Source organism: Aythya fuligula, chromosome 2 (assembly GCF_009819795.1).
Source record: "Aythya fuligula isolate bAytFul2 chromosome 2, bAytFul2.pri, whole genome shotgun sequence".
In the NCBI taxonomy this organism is placed as follows: domain Eukaryota; kingdom Metazoa; phylum Chordata; class Aves; order Anseriformes; family Anatidae; genus Aythya; species Aythya fuligula.
This window is the reverse complement of record NC_045560.1, coordinates 104793373-104818282: the sequence shown is the minus strand read 5'-3', so window position 1 is coordinate 104818282 and position 24910 is coordinate 104793373. Positions and strand designations below refer to the sequence as shown.

The 24910-nt window shown below is 40.3% G+C and overlaps 1 protein-coding gene across 1 annotated transcript in view; it reads right to left on the bottom strand.

Annotated features, from left to right (window-relative positions):
• SPIRE1 (spire type actin nucleation factor 1) overlaps nt 1-24910 on the bottom strand; it is a 125667-nt gene that overhangs the window by 3393 nt on the left and 97364 nt on the right. Inside the window, exons 9-15 of the mRNA XM_032181344.1 lie at nt 14590-14753; nt 10264-10354; nt 9801-9943; nt 3497-3634; nt 1452-1522; nt 945-972; nt 719-855 (exon numbers count right to left, since the gene is read on the bottom strand). Of these exons, the coding sequence (XP_032037235.1) occupies nt 719-855; nt 945-972; nt 1452-1522; nt 3497-3634; nt 9801-9943; nt 10264-10354; nt 14590-14753 (772 nt within the window). The remainder of the gene's footprint in view (nt 1-718; nt 856-944; nt 973-1451; nt 1523-3496; nt 3635-9800; nt 9944-10263; nt 10355-14589; nt 14754-24910) is intronic.

The window sequence follows — 24910 nt, the reverse complement described above, 5'->3', positions numbered from 1 at the left end:
AGGAAAGCAAACACTACAGAGGATGGCTTTGGCCTGGTTCAGCAAGATTGTAGGGTCACTAACTGAAGGTATGTGTAAAGTTTACCTTTTAAAGAACAAAATGCTTGAGTGGAAGGGCCCTGCCCCAGCCACTTGCCCCAGCCCCCGGCCCCAGCAGGGCCACCCAGAGCAGGGTGCCCAGCACCACAGCCAGGCGGCTTCCGAAGGCCTCCATGAGGAGACCCCACGGCCCCTCTGGGCAGCCTGAGCCAGTGCTCGGCCACCCGCACAGCACACAAGGGCAGCCTGGGGCTCAGAGCCTGTTCCCCCTGCCTCCTGTCCTGGTGCTGGGCACCACTGCAAAGAGCCTGGCTCCATCTTCATTGCACCCTCCCTTTGGATATTTATAGACATTGATGAGATCCCACCCTGAGCCTCCTCTTCTAAGCTACAACGTCCCAGAGGTACTACAGAAACAACAGTTGTCCCCGTGTCATGTTGTTTGTCACCTGTAGTGTGAAAAGGTTTTAAAACACACTGTTAATATTGTTGTTTCTGGTAGTCAAAGAAGTAAATAGAGAAACAAGGATTTCAGAAGGCTTCAGAAAGGTTACTTAAAAGCATTAGAAACATTTAAAACTATGAGACAAGCAGAAAGTGTCTTAGTGATTTATAACTCAAGATGAAAGACTTGGTAGGCTCTTTCAATACACACATATGAGTTAGGGTTGATCCTCACCTGGGCATGCTCCGCAGTGATCGGTGGTGACTGGTGGAGGGTTTCTCTGGCCTCATAAAGCTTTCTCCTCTTTGCAAGGTAGAAGGTCCCAGTGAGAAAATGGGGAGAGTAGAGTATGGCTTTGATGGCAATCGCATCTGTTGAGAACAGCAGGAGGAACGTGCAGCATTATTACCAAAGATCACAGCTTTTCAGAAGTGGGCAATCCATGAATTTGTTTACTTACTTTTTTGCAGCACTGTGAGCATACGGGCCTGCATAGGAAAACGAAAGCATGAATCATTTAATTGGGCAAAACTTTATTTAAATAAAGAAAAATGAATAAATATCCCAACCCCTTAAACAAACATTTTTATTTTTAAAGCTTCTAAAGAACTACACCTCCAAAAAAAGGAAAGAAAAGGAACTGTTTTTCCTCTAAAGAAACATCCTTTGGTAACTGATGCAATAAATCAGTGATTCCATAGATCTTCAGACTTACTGTCTTACTGTTCAAAAATTCCCGTTTCTTTCACTTCTGGCCAAGAGTTTCAGTCCAAAGAAGCAAGACTGACACTTAGGAAAGATCTGTTTTAGTATACTTTTTTTGCTGGTTTGTTTTTAAATTTTCACTGTTATAGAAATTAAAGCAATCAGCAGTGTGCAGCAGAAACATTTGGGGGTATCTAAGGTACAAACCCATATTTTTCACTCTGAAATGGTACTTATTTATTAACAGATATTAAATATTTACCTTTTACAGAACTGACAAGTGTAAGACCAGGTAAAGAAAGAAAACCTTCTTGTTCGACAGCAAAAGCAGAGCTAGAAGAAGAACAGAGAGTTCACAATGTTAGACAAAATCCCACACAACGATGATCTTATCCAACAGCTGCCATTAGTGAGACCGGAGCTGCAATACTACATCCAATTCTGTGGTCCATATTTCCAAGAGTGTCATGAAAAGTGTCATGGTTTTGTCTGGGACAGAGCCTTTCTTTTTTCTTTTTCTTTTTTTTTTTTTTTTTTTCCACAGAGGCTCACACAATGCTGTCTTTTGTATTTTTGGTGAAAACAGTGGTGATAGCACAGGGATGTTTCAGTTGCTGCAGAGCAGTGCTTGCACAGAGCCAAGGACCTTTCTGCTCCTTGTGCTGCCCTGCCTGCGACCAGGCTGGGGGTGCACCAGGAGCAGGAGGGGACACAGCCAGGACAGCTGTCCCACAGCCAGGGGCTGTCCCACACCGTGTGGGGTCATGCTCACAAATAACAGCTGGGGGAAAGGAGGAGGAAGGGCGGACACTGGGAGTGATGGTGTTTGTCTTCCCAAGAAGCCATTAGGTGTGATGAGCCCTGCTTTCCTGGGAGTGGCTGAACACCTGCCTGCTGATGGGAAGTAGCAAATGAATTCCTGGTCTTGCTTTGCTTGTGTGTACAGCTTTTGCTTTACCTGAACTGCCTTAATCTCAGCCCATGAGTTCCCACACTTTTACCTTTCCAATTCTGCCCCCCGTCCCACCAGGGGAGAGTGAGCGAGCGGCTGCGTGGTGCTGAGCTGCCCGCCGGGCTAAATCACAGCAGTCCTTTCTGGTGCCCAATGTGGGGCCTGCAGGGCTGAGTCCAGAATTGTATCTTCATGTATTTAGAAATATTCTTTTAATTTCCTACCTAAATTAAATACCCAGCAGTTAATTATTAACTTATTTTCCTCCTCCCTCAGCGGTGTTCATATGAGTGCTATATAAAAGCAAGAACAAAACCAAATCAAAACAGAACAGGAAAGTAAAAGTAACAACAGTAACTATTACAACTGAAGAACAGATGAAAAAAATGGGGACAAATTCAGCCATAAATAAATTTGGGCTGGAAATTATTCCTAACCATCCAAGTCAAGTTCTGGAATATTAGGTAGTTGCCTGTGATAAGATTTGATGATTTTCTTCCAATCTTACGTTACTGAAAACTAGAGAAAGTCCAGGAATGAGCTATTATAGCTATCATACTTGAGGAAAACTGGTTTTATAGTCCCGTATGTTTAGCTTATTCAAAGGAGGCAGGGATCCCAATAACATTTATAGAAAAAAGAGGCTTTGAACAGATAAAATGGTCTTCTGTCAAACAGAAGATGACATACTGGAATCGAAAGACTGGATCCTTTTTTTTTGTGGAAAACAAAACAAACCAACCAAACAAAGCCACCACCACAAAACCAACAGTTCAGAGACAGAAATCATTATATGCCAGACTGGAAGCTGTAGGAGACTATATTTAAAAGGGAACTCCATTACTGAAGTATTAACAACCAGGTACAAGAAGAGAGACACTGGCCAATTTACAAGAATTTTACTGAAACTGCTTTGCAGTGAAGTTGGGAAGAAATCAGATTTGGGACTTATATTTAGGATTGTTTTGGCTTTCACATACTTGCAGTTCTTTAGCGTGCTTTAAAGTAATACTGCAGAAGACATGGAGGCAGAAGACACCTCAGTGAAGTTTAAACATACAGTTACAGATGTGCTCTGATCATTGCAAAACCTGCTGCATTTTTATAGAAGATATAAACAAATTAGTTATTTCTGATAAAAGTTTTGGTGTTTCTGTACAGAACTCAAGGAAGCTGACCCATCTGTCATACACTATTCATCAGTGGATAGCAACTCTTCTCCAGTCCAGGGAAGGAAGCAATGGCAAGCCTTGATGCCAGCACCCAGCTTTCTATCGGCTGGAACGTGCACAGGGGAGGCTTGTGTGACCAACCTCCCTCCAAAAGCTTGGGCACCTCTGCGGACTCAGCCATACCTTTCCTTTTTTGAGAGCAGTGTAGACATCTTTATACTGCTGGTACTTTTCCAGCTCTGCCTTCACCAGCACCTGACGGATGTGCATGACTTCCTCCACCGTCAGAGCCAGACATTCCACCGGGTAACAGAACTCCTCCTGGAAGCCAAAAAACACATATGAACTCAAAGCCAAGTTGCTTCTTCCAAATTCCAACCTAGACAACCAACCACCTGGTTAGTAGCTCCAGAAACAGAGGGTTTCTCCCTTTAAACTGGAATGGCACTGGCTCATTCGTGGGCATCACACGAGTTTCAAACTGTTTGAGACTCCTCAGGTGTGATCTACATGGTCTGATGCTCAGCCCTCACAACAATTACAGTTTCCTTTGTTTTTCCTCCTCAAGCCACTTGACCATTTGTCTTTTCTTATGAAGATTATTTTAACAAATCAGTGTTCAGGTTTATAATTTGAAAAGGAAAAGGTAATTTGGCACATGATATTCATTTTAAGGATTGTTGAAGACGCACAATTTCCCTGAGACTTTGTGGTGCCCAGAGTGGCCAAGGAAAGTTGTTAGTTGCCCCTTCTAGCAGAATTTTTTATTCAGTGGTACCACATTTCGGCGCTCACATGAGCAGGCCTACAAAAAGTCGAGGCAGTTCAGGCAGAAAGGCTCTCCTCTCTACCCCTAGAAAGTAACAACGGCAAGTTAGGCTTTATGGAAAGAATAATCTTCAAACATAAAGCATGAGAATTGGTTACCCCGTGTTGAATTACTAATGGAAGAGGATCAAATAGAGAATAAAACCCCAACAACCACAAATGACCCATCTGCAAAATTTCTGCATATTCAGTATTACAGCGCGCTGGAGAATATTGAGTAGAGAGCGCCTGAATTTGGTACCAGAGAATAAAAAGCACCAACCCAATTTGTAATCCAGCCCTGTAGTTGATTATACAGTTCCAACAGAAAGACAGAAACCTCTGTGGGAATTCCCATCGCTTTATGCTTGGTGAAACCTTTTCAGTCCGCCCAGAGGGGCTACTGTGTGGCAATGACAATGACATCTAATGCCTTCTGAATAAAGGAAGGAAATTTCTCCTGCAAGTACAAAGACACGGCTGACAGTCTGGAGATCTAATTTATAAATTGAAGCCGTGATTCAGATTAATTGTGCAATGCTCGATTTGCTTGTATTCAGAGCGCTGTTCTGTCTTTCCATTAGATTAAAAGGAAAATTTTTCTACGTTGCAGACCTGGCAAACATTAGCATTTAGGAACCACCACATTTTTAAAAACTGTTGTCTTACCTATCTAGAAAGGGAACACAAAGAAACTTCACTCTGTTTAAGGTACCCCACAAAAGACTAGAATTGAGTTAACTTTGTTAGATTTGCCAGCTCAATCTTTGGGGCGTATAATCGCTCGTTTTCCGGAAAGAACAAACTATGTCACAAGCAACCGCAATTTGCTCGGAGGTGTAACACAGCCCAGCCAAACAAAATGACTTGTGCTCATTAGGAGGAACTTCCCAGCTATCAGCATTTCAACTCGGGGTCCTTCCCATAGCAACTGCCTCGCTACAGAGAAAAGCACGGCCGCCGGCCGGGGCGAGACGGGAGAGGAAGTGGGTGGGAAAGCAGGGTGCGCACAATGCCAGCCAAAGACCTCAGTTCTGCATCGTGGGAGACTGGGAAACTGTCTGTAGTGAATGAGGCGGACTGAATGCTTCCGATCAATCAGAGCTTTAAGTCCTTTAGAAATAGGTTTCTTACTTGAAGGCACTTCCTTCCCCCTCATGAGCGCCCACTCCTTTAATTTATAGGACGATGATGTCAGTGAGTATTGCTCCTTTGAAGACAGGCTGTAGATCTACTATAGGTGTAGAGCAGCTACTAGGGGAATAGGGTGGCTCTGCTGTGGTACCAATCAAAAATGATCACTGCTTCGGCAAATAGAAATAGCTAGCAGGCAACAGGGGAAACATAGAAAAATGTTCACAAGTTTAAATGCTAATGTTTTAATTCCAGAGGTTACACAAGGACAACAAAATGTTAATGCAACATTAAATGAAAGATAAATATTATGCTGATTTCAGAAAACTGCTTGATTTTTTTTTCCCCTTTTCGGAATAGAAATAAGTACACAAGAAAATCTTTTATTTCAACGCTAGCTCTAAGGCACTGAAATTAATTAAAATTACACTAAGCACTGACTAAACTTCATTAAACAACGATGCTTTGGAGTTATTGCTCAAACTTCAACAATAATCTACACCCAAGTTAGGCAGCTCCAAACCAGAGAACTTTAGTTCTCTGCAACACTTACAGATAACAGAACATACTAAAGACAAACTGTGGCTTGAATTGTACTCAGTACTTGTTTTAATATTAAAGCTGATCAGTATTCTTATTTTTAAAGGAAAAAAATTACTTAAAACACTAATTTGAACTTGGAGTTTCCAGGATCTTCATGAGAATTGGCTTTACACTTGGACTGTGCAGTCATTATGTACACCACAATAGCTTAATATGTATATGTGTAACTAACTTTTTTTTGTTTTTTTACTCAGGAAAAACAAGTAATAAGAATTATATACTCATTATGTGAAATAAAGTGCTTTGTAGGTCATTCTCAGCATGCACACACCTAATAGGTCCTTATAACTTTTTTTTTTTTTTTTAAACTAATATATTCCTTGTAAAATTTCTCATTAAAATGTGTCACTAGGCAATCAAATGGGCTGCACTAATAAATTGCAATATGAACATGTGCCAGATTGGCCTCTAAATTCTGCAATTAATGGTTAATCACGCACTCTAAACTCTCACTGATGTTGCAGACTAAATGTTTCTAAGAAGCTCAGCTGGATATCTCAAGTATAAACTCTCCTGCAGAAGGTTTCCCATTCTGACTTATTGGTTGGGACAAGAAGAAAAAGAAGGATAAATTGAAATTTTTCACGTTTGATTCTACATAGGGGTAGATGAATCAGTTTTTCTTGTTAGTCAGTTTGCCTTCCCTGGTACACAGCTATTAGTTATGCTGCAAGTTCTGATACATAAGTGTGCTGAGGACCAAAACCGTATGTAGGTTTTCAAGTAAAACAGATTGCAAATGCCCTTCCATTCTACATAGTATAACTTGTTAGAAACACAAGAGCTTATTCTTTTCAACAGTCCAAGGATTACAATAGTTTTGCTGGGCTTTTGCTGCAGGATCTTCATGTGCTGTAACATTTAAGGTCTGTCCCATTGATAATCTTGTGATGTTGCATTTTTAGTTTGCTGTCCTTTCAGAACTGATTTCTTTTTCCCCGTGAGGTGATTGAAGACACACAAATATCCTACACACATTGAAATCAACGTCAATCAGGTGCAATGTCCCAGCCTAAGCTTTAATTCTTGCCACAGCTTAGGAAGTGCTCCCCTAAGAGGGAACGTGCTGGTGAAGGTGATTTCCAAAGCCAGCAAAAAGAGGCAAACCTTTGCGGGTTTCCACCTGCTGGCAAAAGCTCTCTCACAGAGATAGTACATAGCCCCTGCCACCCCACACATGGCTGCTTCAACGGGATGAGAGCTGAGCAGAGAAGCTGTTTGCATAGTTGAAAAAAGTGGTCTGAAAGTCATCCTTGGAAATAAACTCGTTATCCTAGGAACCTGAACAATAGATAGGAAGCAGAGAAGCGAATGCTGTGTATAAATGAAATCATTAACTTTGGTCCTCTGGGTCATGAAAAATAATAACGACGATGATGATTAAAAAAAAAAAAAAGCAAACAAACTACAAAGACATTCATATGTACATCTCAGGACACTGGCTTCATCTCACTGATTAAGCACCAAGTCAGCTCGCTGCAGCAAGCACACCACCAGGGCGATCCCCCCAAAACTCACTGAGCTGCCCTGCCTTTCCACGTAGCACTGGTAGGGTGACATATCAGAAGGATGATATTTGGCGTTTTTCCAAATTTGTTTCCCTTCCCCACCTACTTAGCTCTAACTCCTTCTGTCTGATGAGATGCCAGTTCACAAAACCATAGTTAGTATGCAAGACAGACCAGTTTCTTGCTAATCCTGCTAAGAGACAGTAGGAAACTCCTGCCTGTTTTCACTGGTATTGAGAGCTATTTATTGGCGAGGCCTCTTTCACCTTGAAGAGGAACTGCAGTCACAGGAGCAGCTGATAAGAAATGAAACTCCATCAGTCCTGGAGGAAGGGACGAAGAAGTGTGAAGTCAAATAAAAAGTAAGTAATGTTCTGCAGGCACTGTGAGGCGTTCAGGGAAGGAACTGCAACGTTACGTAGGCAGCACTTGGCGCAGCCACTGAACGGAGCGGGCATCCTCCGGGGAAGGAAAAACTCTGCAGCAAGCCAACGCGTGTAACTGGGACAGTGCCACCATATCAGAAACCATCTACCAAAACTAAAAACAAAAGTCTTGTGGGAGTTGTCTGTCACACCCTAGAGGGCACTATTGCCAAGTTAAAGAATTCACTCTCCAGGCATCAAATAAAAATAGGTTCTTATTAAAGGAGCGTCATTTCTGTACTGCTTTCCCTTCTTTCTCGCTTCGTAGCCAAAACCCAGCTAGGTGACAGTTCTTCAGAGATCAAAAAAAAAATCAAGCAGAAAAGAAACTAGTAAAAATCCTTCCCATCTGTTCCCACATTTGCCTGACTTATCTAAAGTCTTTTCCTCCCTCTTCCTTTAATATTTTTAAGCAGGAGTGGAACAATTGAATTAAATGTTCTTTAGTGGTTTTATTTCTGATATTATCTTTCTAGGCATATGTCAGTAACCATATGCCTAGAAATAGGTATATACAAGAAAATACATACGTGGCTAAAAAGCTTCTATTAAGAACTTGTTTCACCTATTTAAAATAACAGCCTCACAAATTAGATTTTTAAGTTGCATGATCCCCCCAAATACATGAGATGAGATCAGTATTACGATGTACCATATTTAGATACCTTAAAAATGTGATGGAGCAGATACCTCACTATAATAATAGAAGATGCTTTCTTCCCTCCTGCCTTAAAACAGTATATACATGAATGACTTTGGACCTGCCAGAAAATAAGCCCTGTGCTTCCCCATATAGTGAGTGCAGCAGGCAAGGATGGAGCAATCCACTTTGTACAACAGCATCTTCAAACACGTGGTGGAGGAACCTTCCAACTTGGTTCTGGTGCAGCATGCTACACTCCGAGTTCATTTCAGCAGAAGTCTACTTGTGTTTAGTGTTTATCAATACGCTACCACTTGAACTTCACCTTGAACAAGAAACTACATTCTTGTGGAAGGATATAATAAAGAAAATCCAGCAGACCTTCTGAAATGAAGAGGAGGAAGCATGTGGTGGGAATATTTGGAGATTATTTTCTTGTTACAGTTTAATTTCTTCAACTAATAAGTTCAGATCCCAGCTACCATTGCTCAGGCCAACAAGAACACTCTTCAAAACCCACTAATACAACTGCTCTAGAAGACAGGGTGAGTGAATATTCCCTTCCTTTCAAAACCAGGATGTGTTTATTGATTTCTCTATTCACCAGCACCTCATGGGGCATACTTCAAAACCCTGCTGGTAGGAAAAGAGACGAAGAACATATCCTGCATGAAATTACAAAGCACTAATCAGTATGTCGGCATAAAAGAACCAGGATTTCATACCCTTTGCTGCTTATACTCTGTTGGAAAACAGCTCTCAATTAAAGCTAATTGATCAAATGCACTGTACTTTCTTTTCAAGTAGTAACATAGTTTTTTTGCCTCAGTGACTTTAACAAAGCAACACAGAGAAACCTTGATTTGGATTACTGAAAGGACTTTCACATGTATAAACATTAACCACACAAGTTCTTAGGACGGGAAGAAAAGAAACCATTCCATTCATTCAGCCATTAACTAAAATACTATCAACAGATTAAAAAAAAAAAAAAAAAAGAAAAAAATAACATTAAAAAAAATAATCCAGAGCTTTGGAGTCATCTCTATTCAGATTGAAAATCAGTAAGGTGAAGTTTGCCTGTGTTGGTAATATTTTGAAATAAAAGCAAGGCACATGGCGTTACCCAGAGTCCTAATCAAAGTGCACACATTTTTTGAGGCACCTATACCCGGGATTTTGGATCAAAATGATAGAGAGAGAGAAAGTTCAAATCTTGATTTCAAAACGTCTTTAGTAGCCAAAGTAGTTTCTGAATTCAGGAGTTTTCTTTGAGTCAAGTTCTAATCACACTGAAGCCAAGTTTTAATTTTCATTATACTCTTAGAATGCCTCTTTTTCTCTCTCCTACCACCCACTCCACTTACAAGTGATCTGGAGCTCTGTTTTGAAGGTGGTAGAAACTGTCTCACATTGGTTGGCGTTTCCTTTTCGATGGAGTGTCGTCTCTGAGGCGGCTGCCGTCTCTCTGGCTGTGGCGTAGATGATATGGGCAAGAACTTTGGAGGCGCTGAAGATTCAACCGGTATAAAAAAAATCAGTTCTCTGAAGACAGACTGCTGGATAACATTGCTCAGTACTTGAAACAAACATTGATTTACTAGGATTTCTACTACTGGTGGCTCAAGTTACACATACACACTCAGATCATCTTCACTTGCACTCAGTAATCACATTTGATCGATTCAGCTCATTCTAGGGTTCATCTTTACAGATTTATTCCATTAATGTTCAATTTAAGCTTCCAATAAAAACTTCAAGCAAAGTTCACGTAACAGAAGGCAACAAAGTGTGTAAAAGCAGTCGCTGAGCTCCCTAATCAAAACTTACTCTTTCTGCTGCTGGTGCCTTCCTGAGAGGGGTCTTCCACTTGCGAGGGGGAGATGCTGCTGCTACTTGTTGATTTATGCACTGATTCCTCCTGTGTGGAAAGAGAAAAAAACTAGAATTCCTCAGAAATTGTTTTTTCTTCTCTTACTGCTTCTTAGCACACAGAAATCTCAAGCTATCAAAGGAATTTTACAATGTTAAATAACTCACAGTCCTGGAAGAAGTCCCGAGCTAAATGTTGACTCTACACAGCACTGCATAACTTCCTAAGCTCAACTTTTTCATAAACTGGAATAAATGGTATGTGATTGGAATTCAGTGTATTTAAGCACTGCATGTAATGTTAGGATCAAAAGGGAGGTGCATGAATCCACTGTAACCTGTCACTATTCCACCAGTAACTGCTCATTGTACTCAAGGCCTTCTAAGGATTTGTTAACTACAGGAGACACATTAAACCAACTTTGTGTCTCACATTAGTAAGGAACCAGCACTCGGATTTCTCTGGTCTTCAAAGGAATGGGAGGTCCTCATACAAGTGACTCAGATAAACAGAAGTGAATCTGATCTCCCCTGCACTGTTCCCTAATTCCTAATCTTGGTGCATTTCTCTCCTTTCTTCTGTATTTAAAAGAACTCTTACTCATTATCTGTTTCATCACAACAGCCAAGAGCAAGTCCTGCACGATGAATGAAAGGCTTCGACTAACATCCTTCAGCTATCTAACACAGCATGCCTCCAAAATTAACAAATCCTTTCACCCCAAACCTCTGTCTTCGGCCACCAGATACTAGGAAGATACAGACCATCACAGGAGCCTCCCAAAGGAACGGAGTTGAAGGGCTGATCGTGAATGCTGTTTAGCTCTAATGTGAATGCTTTTAACTGAGGAAATTCACATCATTTAAGATGTCAAGATTTACTGATCGAACAAGTGACCTGCTCTAAAATCGAGCACGCAGCTGAGCCTCTCTCTCATGGATTTCTTTAGTTACTCAAACTGTAGGCAGGAAAACCCCCACTCACTGAAAAAGCAGCCTTTGGTAGCAGCAAGTCAGAACAGCAAAGCCGGCAGGGTCACCTCAATGGACACCGTGCACCACAGGACAGGGGCACTTATAAATTCCCACCAGGTGATCTGTACTTTGTGCTTAGCCCAAGGGCACGGATGCTCTGTATGCAAGGATACTGTGATGTATGCTTTTCCAGTGTGCATGCCTCAACACAACAGTCTGCAAAGGGACCCCAACCAGCTCAGCTCCCAGAACAATACATTCACTTTAACATACCCAACGTGCTCCTTCCAAGTGTTTGAGGTAGGAAGACTGTAAGAAATTTTGAATAGCGTATTTAATTACAACAGCTGTTGTGTTTCCAGAAACCAGCAGAATTTAGCTACGGAGCCAGCTCAGAGATATTTGCAGACCTCGGGTTCACACCGCATGGTTGCCCTAAGAGACCACTGCAGAACTTACGGGACAACTGGATGCAACCTTCTCTAGGTGTGGTCCAACAGAGCTCACAAGTCTGAAGTTAAACATGTAAATTTTGTGACGGAGAATAACCCCTGTACAAAGTGAATCATTGAACTATTCACTCTCTAGGAGTCAAATCCATTACTTTTCCATTGCATGAGTAGCTAAAAAGCTCAGATGAAGAACTAAGTGAGCTGTCAATCAAAAACCATAACCACGCTGCTCTGCTGCTTATTTCTATGAATGAAGAGCAGCCAGCACTTCGGAGAGAATGGAAACCAGGAGTACACTGTTTGAGATATTATCCTACCTGGACAACAGGTATTCCAAGTTTGTCGTTTCTAATTATTTCTGCGCACAAACACATGCAAGGGAAGTGCTATTACTGCCCTGCAGTTTCTCAGACATGGAAAGCTTTTTTTTTTTTTTTTTCGAGAATGAAATCTTGTGCAGGAACCAAATCTTGTGCCAAACCTTCCTACAAGCTTCTTCACATCAATACAGTAACTGTTGACTATTACAGCAGGCAATCAGACACTTTACATGTGAGGTTAGATAACCCCAACATCTGGGATTGTACGCTTCTCCACAGAGAACTAAACAATCAGAATAATCCTGCAGTTTCATTAGCAAGATATTTTCCTAACTGTATCAAAAATTACTATTAACTATTACTATTTATTACTATTATTATTTATTACTATTAATCACACCAGGCAGTATGGCACTCCCTGCTCCCCATCCGAAACCATGATTTTAGGGGCAATGAAGAAAAAAGCAAGGACAGAATGTAGGAACGGTTTGTACAATATTCATTCTTGCCAGCAAGTGGTTATAGGGTTGCATCAGACCTTTTCTTTCACCTCTGGCTGGCAATGCAGAGTGTTGGGGTGTAGTCAGAATCACAATACAGCTGTGAGAACAAAGGGGTTGCAGAGGAAAAAAAATGCATCTGCATCTCAGCCCATTTGGAGGTCCATAGCTCAGCAATGCAGATATTTGCAGCCTGTAATTAGGGCATAACAGTCATAATTTAACTCCCAGTGAGTAACTCTAAATAGGTTAAGCCCAACTCAAATTGCAGGCAAAGAGGTGCCCGAGTGGCTTAAAGACAAACAGGACAAAACGCTTGCTCTTCTGTGTGTTACCTATAAAGCAAAAATCAGCAAAAAAAAGACATTTTTACAGAGCAAAGGTCACTTTCGTCAAACATTCTATGTCCCATCCCCTTTGTAAGCTTGGAAGATTTCACCCCAAATCCCTCCAGTAAGTTTATTTACACCACTTCAGTACTGTTCCTGAAACCCAACCAGTACTCTGCTGGGCATCTTAATCATCTGACTTGTTTCACCAGCTACTTCTGTTGACTCAAACCAATAAAGCATCTGTTCTCTGTGACAGCTCGATGTAGCTGATTTATTTTTCAATTTATTTTTTGCTGTATGCCCCAAAGCTTATCCCTTATGATTTTGCTTGCCTACACCATATTCCCTAATCAATAACTATAGTCATACATTTTATTCCCCACCCACAAGAATCACGTAATGTTTCCCTTTACAGAATTTTCTTTTAGTGATTTCTGCTCTTTTTTCCATGTGAAACATCACGCTGCATTAGCTTCAGGATGCACGGACCTCCAAGCCGAGAAGCTCTGAGTTCAAGATCCAACTCTTTCATTGACGAGTCTTAATATTCCTGCATTCTGCCCAGCTTCATTAATATTAACAAAACCTCATATAGCCTCTATTGTAATTTTAAACACTGCTGAGAGATTTCAGAATGCAAATTGCTTTTGCTTTCAGACTAGATGCACCAAATTATGCACCCATACAAGTCACCCACAGGATAACCCCTAACACAAAGAGGGCCAACTTCCCATGGATGAAGAAAGCATGCAAGAAGATATATTTATCCCCACATTTATTTCTCTCCAGCCTCCTATCTCTCAGCTTAGTTCCAATTGTAAGCTCCCTGTCAGGAAACCCCACCCTCCTGATTTAACAGAGAGAAAGAATCAGGGAAGACTGCCTTCCCCAGGCTAAAATTAGCCTCTTTATTCAAAACCCTGCCTGAATGTGCTTTCCAGACAGCTTAACTTTTAGAAAGGTTCAAAAGCAGTAATATTACTGGTCCAGAAAGCAAAATTCTTTCTTGAGGATATAATACTGGTGCTTCTCGAGGACTACATATAATGTGGCTTTTAAGCTAGAGAGCTTTTTTAATCCGTTCTCCATTTTATGGTTTTTAAAAATCATTATCTCTCCCTTTGAGAGAGAATGGATTCAACATTCTGTCCCCATCTAAGTGGTATTTATTTGTTTCAATCTGTGAAGCATTTGCTGGGTGTTAGTTCCCAAGCCTACATGACAAACTAACCCACTGAATTTGCACTGAACTGCAACCTCTCCAGCATAGCTGATGCTCTTTATTTAACAGCTGGGACAACGAGGCTGGGCTCACATCTAAGGCCTTCAATGACAGCTCCTGCATGGGTGCCAGAAGGATGGATACAAGCCATTTATTTTCCTGCATCATTCCCAAAAGCGTAATTGCTGCATATGCACTGTGGACAGATAATGGGCATTTACAATAAATAAATAAATAGACAGATAGATAAATAAATAAATAAATAAATATTAGGATTAAAGACAAAATCATCATTTAAGCTTTTTAAAGAATACTCTCATTTCTGAGGTCTGATCTAATATTCTTGAAGTTCTGCAGGCTGGCAAAACAGTCATGGAGAATTCATATGACAATCTACACAGACACTTCTTAGGGGATCAGTTCAGCAAATTAAGGAATTAGACTGAATTCTGGCAAACAAGAAGTTGTGTCCTGATGTTTTACCTCTGAATCTGAGCTGTCAAGTTCAGCCAACGTGGGAGCCTTAAGGAGTCTCTTTCGTTGTACTGTCACTTGTGCGGCCCCCTTCTGCTTTCCTTGTGGTGCCAGGCCACCGTTTGCTACAGAGGCATCCACTGATTTTCTTCCAGCCTCTGGCGCAGATACATCTAGCAAAAGAAACAGAACAGTTGGTGCTTGGACCTCGAGTGCTAAACAGAACAATCAACTTTAATTCTGCCTTCTCAGAACTTACTGTCAAGGCAATTCACACAAAAGGGAAAAATACCGTGATAGTTATACGTGTGCAATTATTTTACTCCAGCAATACACTGCTCAGAACTACAGGCAATGGCTTGTGGTACAGAAGCTGTATGGAGGAATGAAAGCAGTGGAAAAAGCAGCAGTGCAAAATACTAAAAAACTACCTCAGACTAATCCCAAGCAACTCTAAAAAATACTTCCCATGTTGAAACCAAAAATATTCTTCCTTCAACTTATAGTCTATAATTAACTAAGTATCAGAAGAATGCACAACCGTATCTGGACAAGTGGGTTTCCAGTGAATCTGAAGACAACGCCACACAGAAATTATGAGGTTAAGCATGGAGTAAACCTAGTTATTCCTGCAAGGAGAGAATTACACTTTGTTCTGCAGTATACAGAAATAAATGAGAATGAGCTAAGTAACTAGCAGTCATCAAAAATATGTGCAGTTCCCTGGTTTGCATGGTCATTTATATTAAAAATATGTCTGCGATGCCAAATCTTCATGTAACAGCAGCAACATGAGGATCCTGTTCTGTTTTCATCTACATGAGTTTTACAAGGATGTAACTCCACCACATAAATTACTCAGGATTTCTGCCAGTGTGCAATGAAGATGCAGCACTTGTAATGTAAGCCCAGGGTCAGCTGGGCTTAGCCTCGCTTAGCTTACACATTTAGATAATGACCTAGGCTTTGATATTTTAGGAGGGCTTAGATTTGGTCTGATAATTCAGTTTTATCCCTGTAAACGTAGAAAGTGCACTGTTCCAATCTGAAGAAAATTATGTTGGAGGGAGAAGGAAGAGAAGCTTTTAATCTCCCATTTGCATTGTATGCCTAAGCAGCTGGTCTTTCTACAAATGTGTTTTTCTACACATCTAATTATATGACTCCTTCCCCAGTCTTGTAATAACAAAGCACCTCCAGGTATTTCAGGGTTAGTGTAATGAAGGGTCATTATTCCCATTTTTACACACGGTGACGAGAGGCAGGGACAGCCGAATGACTCGTACCTTAGGTTACCAGGAGGACTACGACAGAGCAATGATACAATCCAGGTATCCCCAGTGCCGACAGCACAAGTACTCACACATCATCTGGAGTCACTTGCATCGCTGCCCTGGCTTAAACAGGCACGGTCACTGCTGCCACGACACAATTTGCACTGAGAAAAGCTGTTCTTGCACTAGGTAAGTTAAAACTGCACAGTGCAGACAAAGCATCTGTGGCAGCAGTAGGTCACTTTTACAACGTTCTCACCGGAGCAGCTATTTAAAAGGAATAATAGGAAGAATAAGTTAAATGAATATATATGTTAAAGAATTAATTAGGTCATTGTTAAATGCTGAAAACAGAGAGAAAGGACAGGGGACGTATTACAGTTCCTCTCTAAATCATACCTTCAACTAGGAATGTAAGAAAAGGGGATGATTTGGGCTATTAAAGCCATGGTGGCATTCCAAGCCTATGAATCGTGTACTACAGTGTTATTACTGCCTTCAGGTCCTCCCTACAAAGAATTGCAATCAAAGACTTAGACTCTCTAACCCTTAGTTCCTATCTTCAAAGGCTTTCCTAATGGATGTCCTGACTAGCAGTATGGCTTCTAGGTCATGTTTTTTTTTCCCTGCTAGAGTTTTGCGAGTACAGCATGGGTGTCCTCCACATCAAATGCATTCCTGCCGTAACAATCGCTTCATGCAATCCCAGAAAGCGACAGCAGGAAAACGAAAACCAAACTGCCTCACCTCCCTGCTGCCAATACTGCTCGAGACCTCGTAATTAGCTGGCATGCAGTTGATTGAAGAAGCTCATGGTTTCCCAAATGAGCAAGAGAAAAACCTTTGATTTGCCTTTTGATCGCACAGGGTGGTACCTGGCCAGACCGGCCGAAGCAGCAGCCCCAGAACCAAAGGTGATGTTCCTCCTCTCAAACCTTCCTGGATGGTGACTCCCCGCCCAGTGGTAGGGAGGCTGGAGCATGGACTGGAAATATTGTTGGAGTCACTGGGAGAAAATCGATGGGACAGCCAACAGGATTGCCCTCCTTGCAAAAAACAGTACACACAATAGGTTTGGGGAAAGCAGACAGGAGGGAAAGTCCACCCGACATCCCCTAGCACTAAGGGATGTGATATAAGGAACTGGATATTCAAGGTCCGTGACATAAATTGTTTGCTGTTGTTGTTTTATGTTTGCCTGGTTTGTTTTCCAAGAACATAAGCCCCAGAAATGGGAATTTCTGAACCATTTTAGAGGTACTTTATGTAGCCAATCACCTTCTAGAAAGCCTAAAACTGTTTTAATTTAAGCTTACATATGTATGAGTTGTTTAGAAACACATTGTTTATGACTTCTTGAATAGCCAATGAAGCTTTAGGTTAATCTAGAAGACAATCCACAGTATTTGTTTTGAAGGGCTCTTCAGTAGGGACTAATCATTTATCGTCATTCTTTCCTCTAAAGACAAAAACAGGGAATGTTTTTAGAATTTGCAAACACTAAAGAATACCTTCCTCCCCCAAATAAAACTAAAAACTCATCCATTTATAAAACGTTTTTGGACAACAGTGATTGAGTTCAGTTTATCACTCCTGCAGTTATAGTACTGGATATAAATGGATTATCGTAATTTAAGGAAAGGATCATGAAAATTTAGTTTCATCCAGCAGATTTCAACCAAAATAACTTGTTCCAAAATTAAAACCAGAATTTGTTAGCTGGTACACAGCAAAAATAGTATCACTTTGTATAAGCTATTTTCTTGATGTACTCAGGCAGCAGAAACATTACCATGTGGCAAATAATCATATATCACCATAAACAAGATAAAACTAATCAGGATAAACAAGTCAGAAACATTGAGTAGACTGATGCTTATTAAAATGAGTATGACAGAAGAAATTCATTGAAAATTCACTGAAGCAAAAAATAATGTTATTATTATTATTATTATTATTATTATTATTATTATTTTAAAACAGCCTAGAATTAAGACCTTAATAGATAATCAGACACACTGGGAGAGTGTCATTTCTCCATGTTTTCAGGCAGCGAGTACAATGCAGAGTACCTGCAAATTGGAGTAATGTTTGGTTTCTGCTGAGATTCTTTTAAACTATCATTACAACAGGCAAATGAAAGAGGTCTTGGATTTGATTACTTGAGCTTTGTGTTGGCCTTCCCTAACTAGCCTGAAGAAGGGGGAGAAAAAAACCCCACATAGGATAATAAGAAATTCACCTTGATCTACATGTAAGATTGTTTCTTATGAAACAAAGAATTAAGCAGACCACACATTATATGCAAACTACAGCAGTCATGTAACTAACTATATGTTGTCTACTCCTAAGCACCTCTCCTTAGCAAATGACGACAACAGAAACCTGAATTTGGTTCTGTACAGCAAGCGTACTCCTCAACCTCATCATTTCTACACTGAGTTTGAAAGAGGGCTGAAATGGATAGAAGGATAAAATGGGTTTGCAGAATTAATTCTCGTTTACATTTTGCTAGGTATGATGCCAATATACTAGGAAATATATAATGGATAATGGTAACTGAGGTATGCTGCTCCTTTTAATGGATTGGGCTGGTGAAGTCAAACATGAGAACTAATAAATCCAAACGGCTGGTGTTTTGGTGGTGCTTGCATCACATTCTTTATTATGTTATCTAAATGAAGAGATTACTGGGACTTGGTGGAGTTCCTTCCTCACACTGGTGAGGCATAGGTTGTGTAAAACCAACAGTAATACACACCATCTCCTGGGGTTGGAAATAACAGGAATAATCCCTGTGAAATTTGGATTTCTTTTTTCTTCTCTCTCTTCTCCCCTGTTCCCTGTTGCTTACATAACAGCTTCAAAGAGGCGTGCACACAGCTTTGAGGTAAGAAGTTGAATGTTACGAGTATGAACAACTGGACTTTTGAGTATATTTAACGCAGTCCATAGAAGTAAGGCTGCTCTTAAGCTATTTTTCTATGAGAGAAAGCAGCCAATGCCTGCCTTGGTCCCTAGTTGATACCAGAGTATGTCTCAGATTATTCTCGTTACACATGGCTACTGCTCGCTCCTTCTATTCACCATCAGGAAAACGCTCTCCTCCTCCTCTCCTCGGGATGACAGCAGCAGGGAGATACGTGGCGCTGGGCGGCATGACATTGACATATCAACTACACCGGTGTGGTGCCAGAGAAAGAGGCAAACAGCAAGTGTAACAAAGCCCTGAACCTGTTCTTTAGCACTTAGATAAAAAAAAAAAATCTGATATTCAGCAGGTTTGTGCATTTGTGACAGCAATTCTGTCAAGCAGAGAGCAATGAAAGCAGTGAAAGAGCAAATATGTGGAAAGAGTGATCACAGAATGAAAGCACAGACTACCCCACCTCCAAAATAATGAAGAGAAAAAAAAAAAGTAAGAACACACAAAGCAACAACACTCAAAACAACTGCTTATCTGCTTACCACCTACATCCCAACACATTCATTTCATTTGTACTGCTCATCCGGCACCTCACACCCCGCTAACTGGAATGTTTTAATCATCCTGAATTAAATTCTAAAGACAATTTATCAGCTCACTCAGTCACGCAATGATACTACTTGCTTAGAGCCACATGACTTGGAAAAATAACACAAAACCAATCACATTTAGCAGATGGATAAAGAAAACAGGAAGAGTTCTTCAGTGGTCAGTAAAAAAGTGCAAATCCAAGTACAGCATAGATTGCTACAAAGCTACTTCTTCAAAATAAAAACATCATGGTAACGAATTAATGGGTTATGAAGGGAGCATTTACAAAATATTTTGGGGATTTCGACAAATGAGGATGCCTCGGGATTCTTAGAAAATAAAAGGCAAAAGAAGAAGCAAACAGATACATGCAGAAAGACGGATCTGAACATTTCCCTTTCACTGGTCACTGGCACATTCAGTTTTATAGCCTTAAAACTGAAGGGTTTTACAATTTTCAGGCATATCTGAAAGTAGCAAGTTTTTGAAACCGAAGTTTGACAGCTTATGATGTTAGCTGACTTCCAGGGGACGCTTCCGCTTTCAGTGGAGTCAAACACGACACCGAGTGCGTGCAGGATTTGGATCCCAGCAGACAGCCGTGGCAGCTGGACCATACAACTTCAGCGTAAGGTTTCACAAAAGGGCTGGAGCTGGATCAACAGCTTGCCACCGCCTCTGACGGGGAGAGCCTGTTCCTTCCTCCCATCCACCCATGCTCATTATCTACCCAGCTCTCCGATCATCTGATCAGATAGTGGGCAGGTTTAAAACCCTAAAATAGCAGAAAACCAACCTCGCAAAAAAAAATTCAAGTATTTGTGCCTGGGTTACGTGAGTTGAACCAGTTTATCTTGTGAATAAATGAATGCAAAGGAGGAGGGGGAAATCACATGTTTGGGGGGGATTTTGGGGAGGGAAAGGAAGGAGCAAGAGCCTGCCCTCCCTCTTCTTGGCAATGGCAAGCTTTTTACTTGGCCATGACATGAAACCACGTTCAGATATAGATCATTTGTGAACCTCATGCCTGTATTACAAAGCTATTGTATTTTATTATATCATGGCAATCAAATAACCTCTATATGGTCTTTCTAGTTCGCAGTGGGCCAGCATTTCAGTCAGACTATGCCTTTTTAAGGGAAAGTGAGCTTAGAGAGTGGATAGAGAAACAGGGCAAGAAAACTCTGCAAAAGTACTGGGTGAGATGTTTCTAGATGCAGCTGGCAGGAGGGAGGGTACAGCTGGTGTTGCTGCTTCACAAAATGAGGGCATGGATTTATTTGGTAACTTTTTTTTTTTTTTTTAGGACTCACCCTAGGGAAATTAGGTAATAGCCAGCACAAGAGCTCTCCTCAGTGCACAAATCTTTGAGGATAATATAGAATATTTATAGCCTGAATGATGGAGTCTTTGGGCTTGAGCATCCTGTTAGTGCACATTGAAGGACGACCAAATTTACTTTAGGGCTACAAGGACTGTTAGCAGCAAACCTTGGCAACTTACTTTGCTAACCAAGAAAGCTGGAAGCTTTAACCTGTTTTCAGTGAATGCCTTTCACTTTATAACTCACAAAATACTTACTATAAAGACACTCGGTAGAATTGACAGTTCCTTTCTAGATTAGTGTCACAGGTGTATTTTGTTAAATCTAGAAAGGCAGAACTCAAAACTTGGTTTTGGATGCTCAGAAAAAATGAAGTACTGCAGAAAACGGGCTAGTCAAAAAGTGACTGTAAAGACACCAATGTGAGATTAACAAATAATAAGCAACTCAGACTTGAAGGTGATGCTGTTTTCTACAATCTTTTTAAGAGTTTGGAATAGCTCCAGGCCACCTTATTACACTTATTTATTTAAACAGAATTCCAGCACTTTATTTCAGGTGAAACACAGCTGTCTCCTATACCTAAGTATCCTTTTCTCAGAGGGGAAATGCAGGTATTAACAAAAGTAATTTGTCTCAAGTTTTATTTTCACTGACCATACGTTGGAAGAATCCCTTCAAGTTTCTTTGTTAAATGGGAATTCAACAAACAGATGGAACAGATTTCACAATAAGCACAATAACCACGTCAGGTGTTGTTGCACCTTTTACCTGACAAGTCAAAACTGTAAGACATGCTAAGAGGCCGCATTGCTGTAAAAAAAGAAACAAACAAACAAAAAACAACAAAAAGAAAATAATTCAGCTGTTAGAAAAGCAGAGAGGTAATGAAAACAAAAGATTAACTCCACTTGAGGCATTTTGGATTCTGTTGCCTAAATCCAAAATTTGTCAGACATACCATTGCTTTACTGGAGTAAAGCTTGAAGTCTGAAAACTACAGTAGCATAAATGGGACTTGCAAACAGAGCAAGCATAAAGATATTTGTAGAATTATAAAGATATTTGTAGAGTTATAGAACCAGATTTTGGGAAATCAATAAATCAAATACCAAAACAAGAGGCAAGGATCTTAAAACCACAGTATTTTCAAATAAAATGCCATGAAGAAAGAACGGGGAAGGGAAAAAGAGAGAGAGACAAAAAGGACAGAAAGAGAGAGAGATAAAAAAAAGTTGAAAGTACAAAGCCACATTTCACACAAGTTTCAGTGACCTGAAATAAATATTTCTAATTTTTTTAAGCATAATCTCCAGTGATTATAATTAAACTAATAAAGAGAGACACTCAAGCTAAGCTTGAGCATTTCTTTCCTTGAACAGGAAAAAAAAAAAGGCCTAACAGTATGATTTGTGCTGATTCTTGTTCTTTAAAAACAAAAAACAACAAAACTTAGGTGGATTTAGCCTTTACAATGTATCCTTAATATTATCCTCTCTTTTTAGGGCCACTAGCCATTTTATCCCTCGACAATAAAGTAGTCAGATGCTCTTTATTTCTGGAAAGTTTACATAACCAATAGCTTAGTTCCTTGCCAGCTTAATAAGAACAAAATCACATATGAAAATAAAACCTCTGGATAGAAGAAAATCACATGGCATAGCTGTCGAACATTCCTCCGGGCCTTTGGTCTGCCCATGATCCTAGCTCCAAACGCACACAAACCTCTGCTGTGTTCAACCTACCCACATTTCGAGCTGTGCAGTGTAATTCGGGGAGTAGACACTCGACATATTCTCAACTGAAACCAAAATTTCGGTATACTAATCCAGATAAGCAGGCAAGGCCCAGCTACAAGAATGTACCAGGACACATCAAAACTGACATCAGCTTACCTGTGATACCTGTGGCTGATAAACAAAGCAGCATTGGTATGAAAGGGTCCTCTATGTGAAAACAGGTTGAAAAAGCATTGTACTGGGACAACTTTTGCTCATGAGAGCAAGTTTAGGCGGGGAGCACAGTAGGTGGCTGACGCTGAGACAAAGTTGGGAGTCAGGGCATTTCTCCTGTAGTTTATTACCTAAACAACATCAGCCACAGACAGCAGAGCAGAACAGGATCTAAACTGCTGTCCAAACTTAACATAAAGGCAGATGCATTTTAAAACATAGGGTTGTTATCACCTAATGCTGCGTCCCAACTGAAGGCTAATAAAACAAGAGCATGAAACAAAGTTTTCTCCAAGCTCCATTAGCTCAACTTGAGTCATAAATCCATACTTTTAATTAAAAGGAGATGTACCTCAAGGCTGTGTTTGCCTTGATAGTTTATTCTGATGATCCACTGAGCTTGTCTGAAAACTGATTCAAATTCTTCAACCCAGTGTCTCCCTCTGTAAGTGCAGCTACCAAGATTAAATTGCCATTTCCGAAGAAGTTTTGGTTTAACAGCAGCCAGCCCTGGGCCAGCCACACAGCCCACCAGCAAGGCTCAGGGGCTGGCACTTTGCTTCCAGCTTCTCCCTTTGCTTGATGGTGACTTGGGATGGAGCAGATCTCACCTGTATGTGTGGGTTGTGCAAAGCAAGGAGACAAAGCTGGGAAGCCACAGGTCCACTCATATTGCAGAGAATATTCAAATGTAGCTTTGTGCTTTACTGCTATAAACCGGGCGACAATGAGTAACTCTGGGATGTGTGGAGTGTACCACATACTCCCAGATTTTTCATTCTAAAGCTCCTTTTTTTCTTTTCTTTTTAATAGCAACAAATGTTTCTGTCCAGATGGTACAAGTGTCCCACACTGTGCTTCTCCTTAGGTTTGCAGTCCTTAAATCTTTTTGCCTTACATTTTGCTACACTAAATTACATTCAGTGGTCACCTAAACTATATGGCAGATCTATCAGTATCATATTAAAGGTCACTAACTCCATCCCCAATTCTGCACAAACACATTGTATTCTAAAAGGAACTTTGGGCAAAACAATCATTTCAATATGACCAAAACCCCAAGCCTCATATTTCAACATAAGAAGCAATTATCTTCAAGATCCTTGCTCTTTTTTTCTTCTGCATGCCAGCAACAAATAAAAATATATATGATTCCACATTAAAAAAATAAAATCTTCAACACTATGGTTGGGAAGTGAGACTCACATCCCCTTTTACACCTCCAGTAATATGACATTTAATCCAAACATTTCACTGGACTGAAGGGGAATTATCACAATTCCCAAGTTTTAAAAAAAAAGAATTCTCTTAAAAAAGAAGAATTGCTGGAAGACAGGTATCCTTTACTGAAAGACATACCCTAAAATCAGTCCAGGAAGTCCTAACCAGTAATACTCTAAAATCTAAGATTGTTTTTGGAAACTGTTTACTGAATGAGTTTGATGTAATTTGTATCAGTTAAAAATTATAAAAATGTATTAGATCAAATTTGCTGCCCCTTACAGGACATGACAGTTTCCAAATGGAGAACGTGTAAAATACCGAAGTTTAATGTTTGAAAGAAAAGCAAAGAATTGTTCCATGTTTCTACAAACTTCCTACATTTGGAAAAATGTCTAGGGCTATTAGAATCATTAGTTGATACAGCAAGCATAAATTGAATCAAAACCAGAAGCTGGAAGGCCCAAAGAAACAATATTCAAAGCACCATGCATTTTAAAATGCACCCAAGCATTCACCAAACTTTACAACGTACTCTATCAAAGAACAATGCAACAGAACAGCTAATGAAACTGTTTTCCTCTAGAGAGAATGAATGGGTTGTCACAATCCACTTGCATCAGTGCCTTTAAGCACATGTGGCAGGCACAAATATTCTGCAAAAGCAACAACAGAGCACACACGTGGATTATTTCATGCTTTTTCAACCATAAGATGCCACTTTTGCTCTTCAAAAATCAAGCTACTTCAGTTTTCCTAATGCAGTTTAAATACCATGCTTTTAAAGTAAAGTATGCCACAATGTAAGGCTGCGTTTGTCACGCTTTTGTCAATGTCAGAACCATTGCACTAAGGCGAATTGTTGAATGTACACTGCAGAAACTAACAGATTTGCAGCAAAGGTCTAAATTATTTGATCAACTGAAAACATATACAAGCACATGCTCCATAACTTATAACATGAAGCAAAGATTTATATTCAATATAGAAGCAATACTTTCAGCAAACAAAATCAAAGCAGATTTTCATATAAAATAATAAA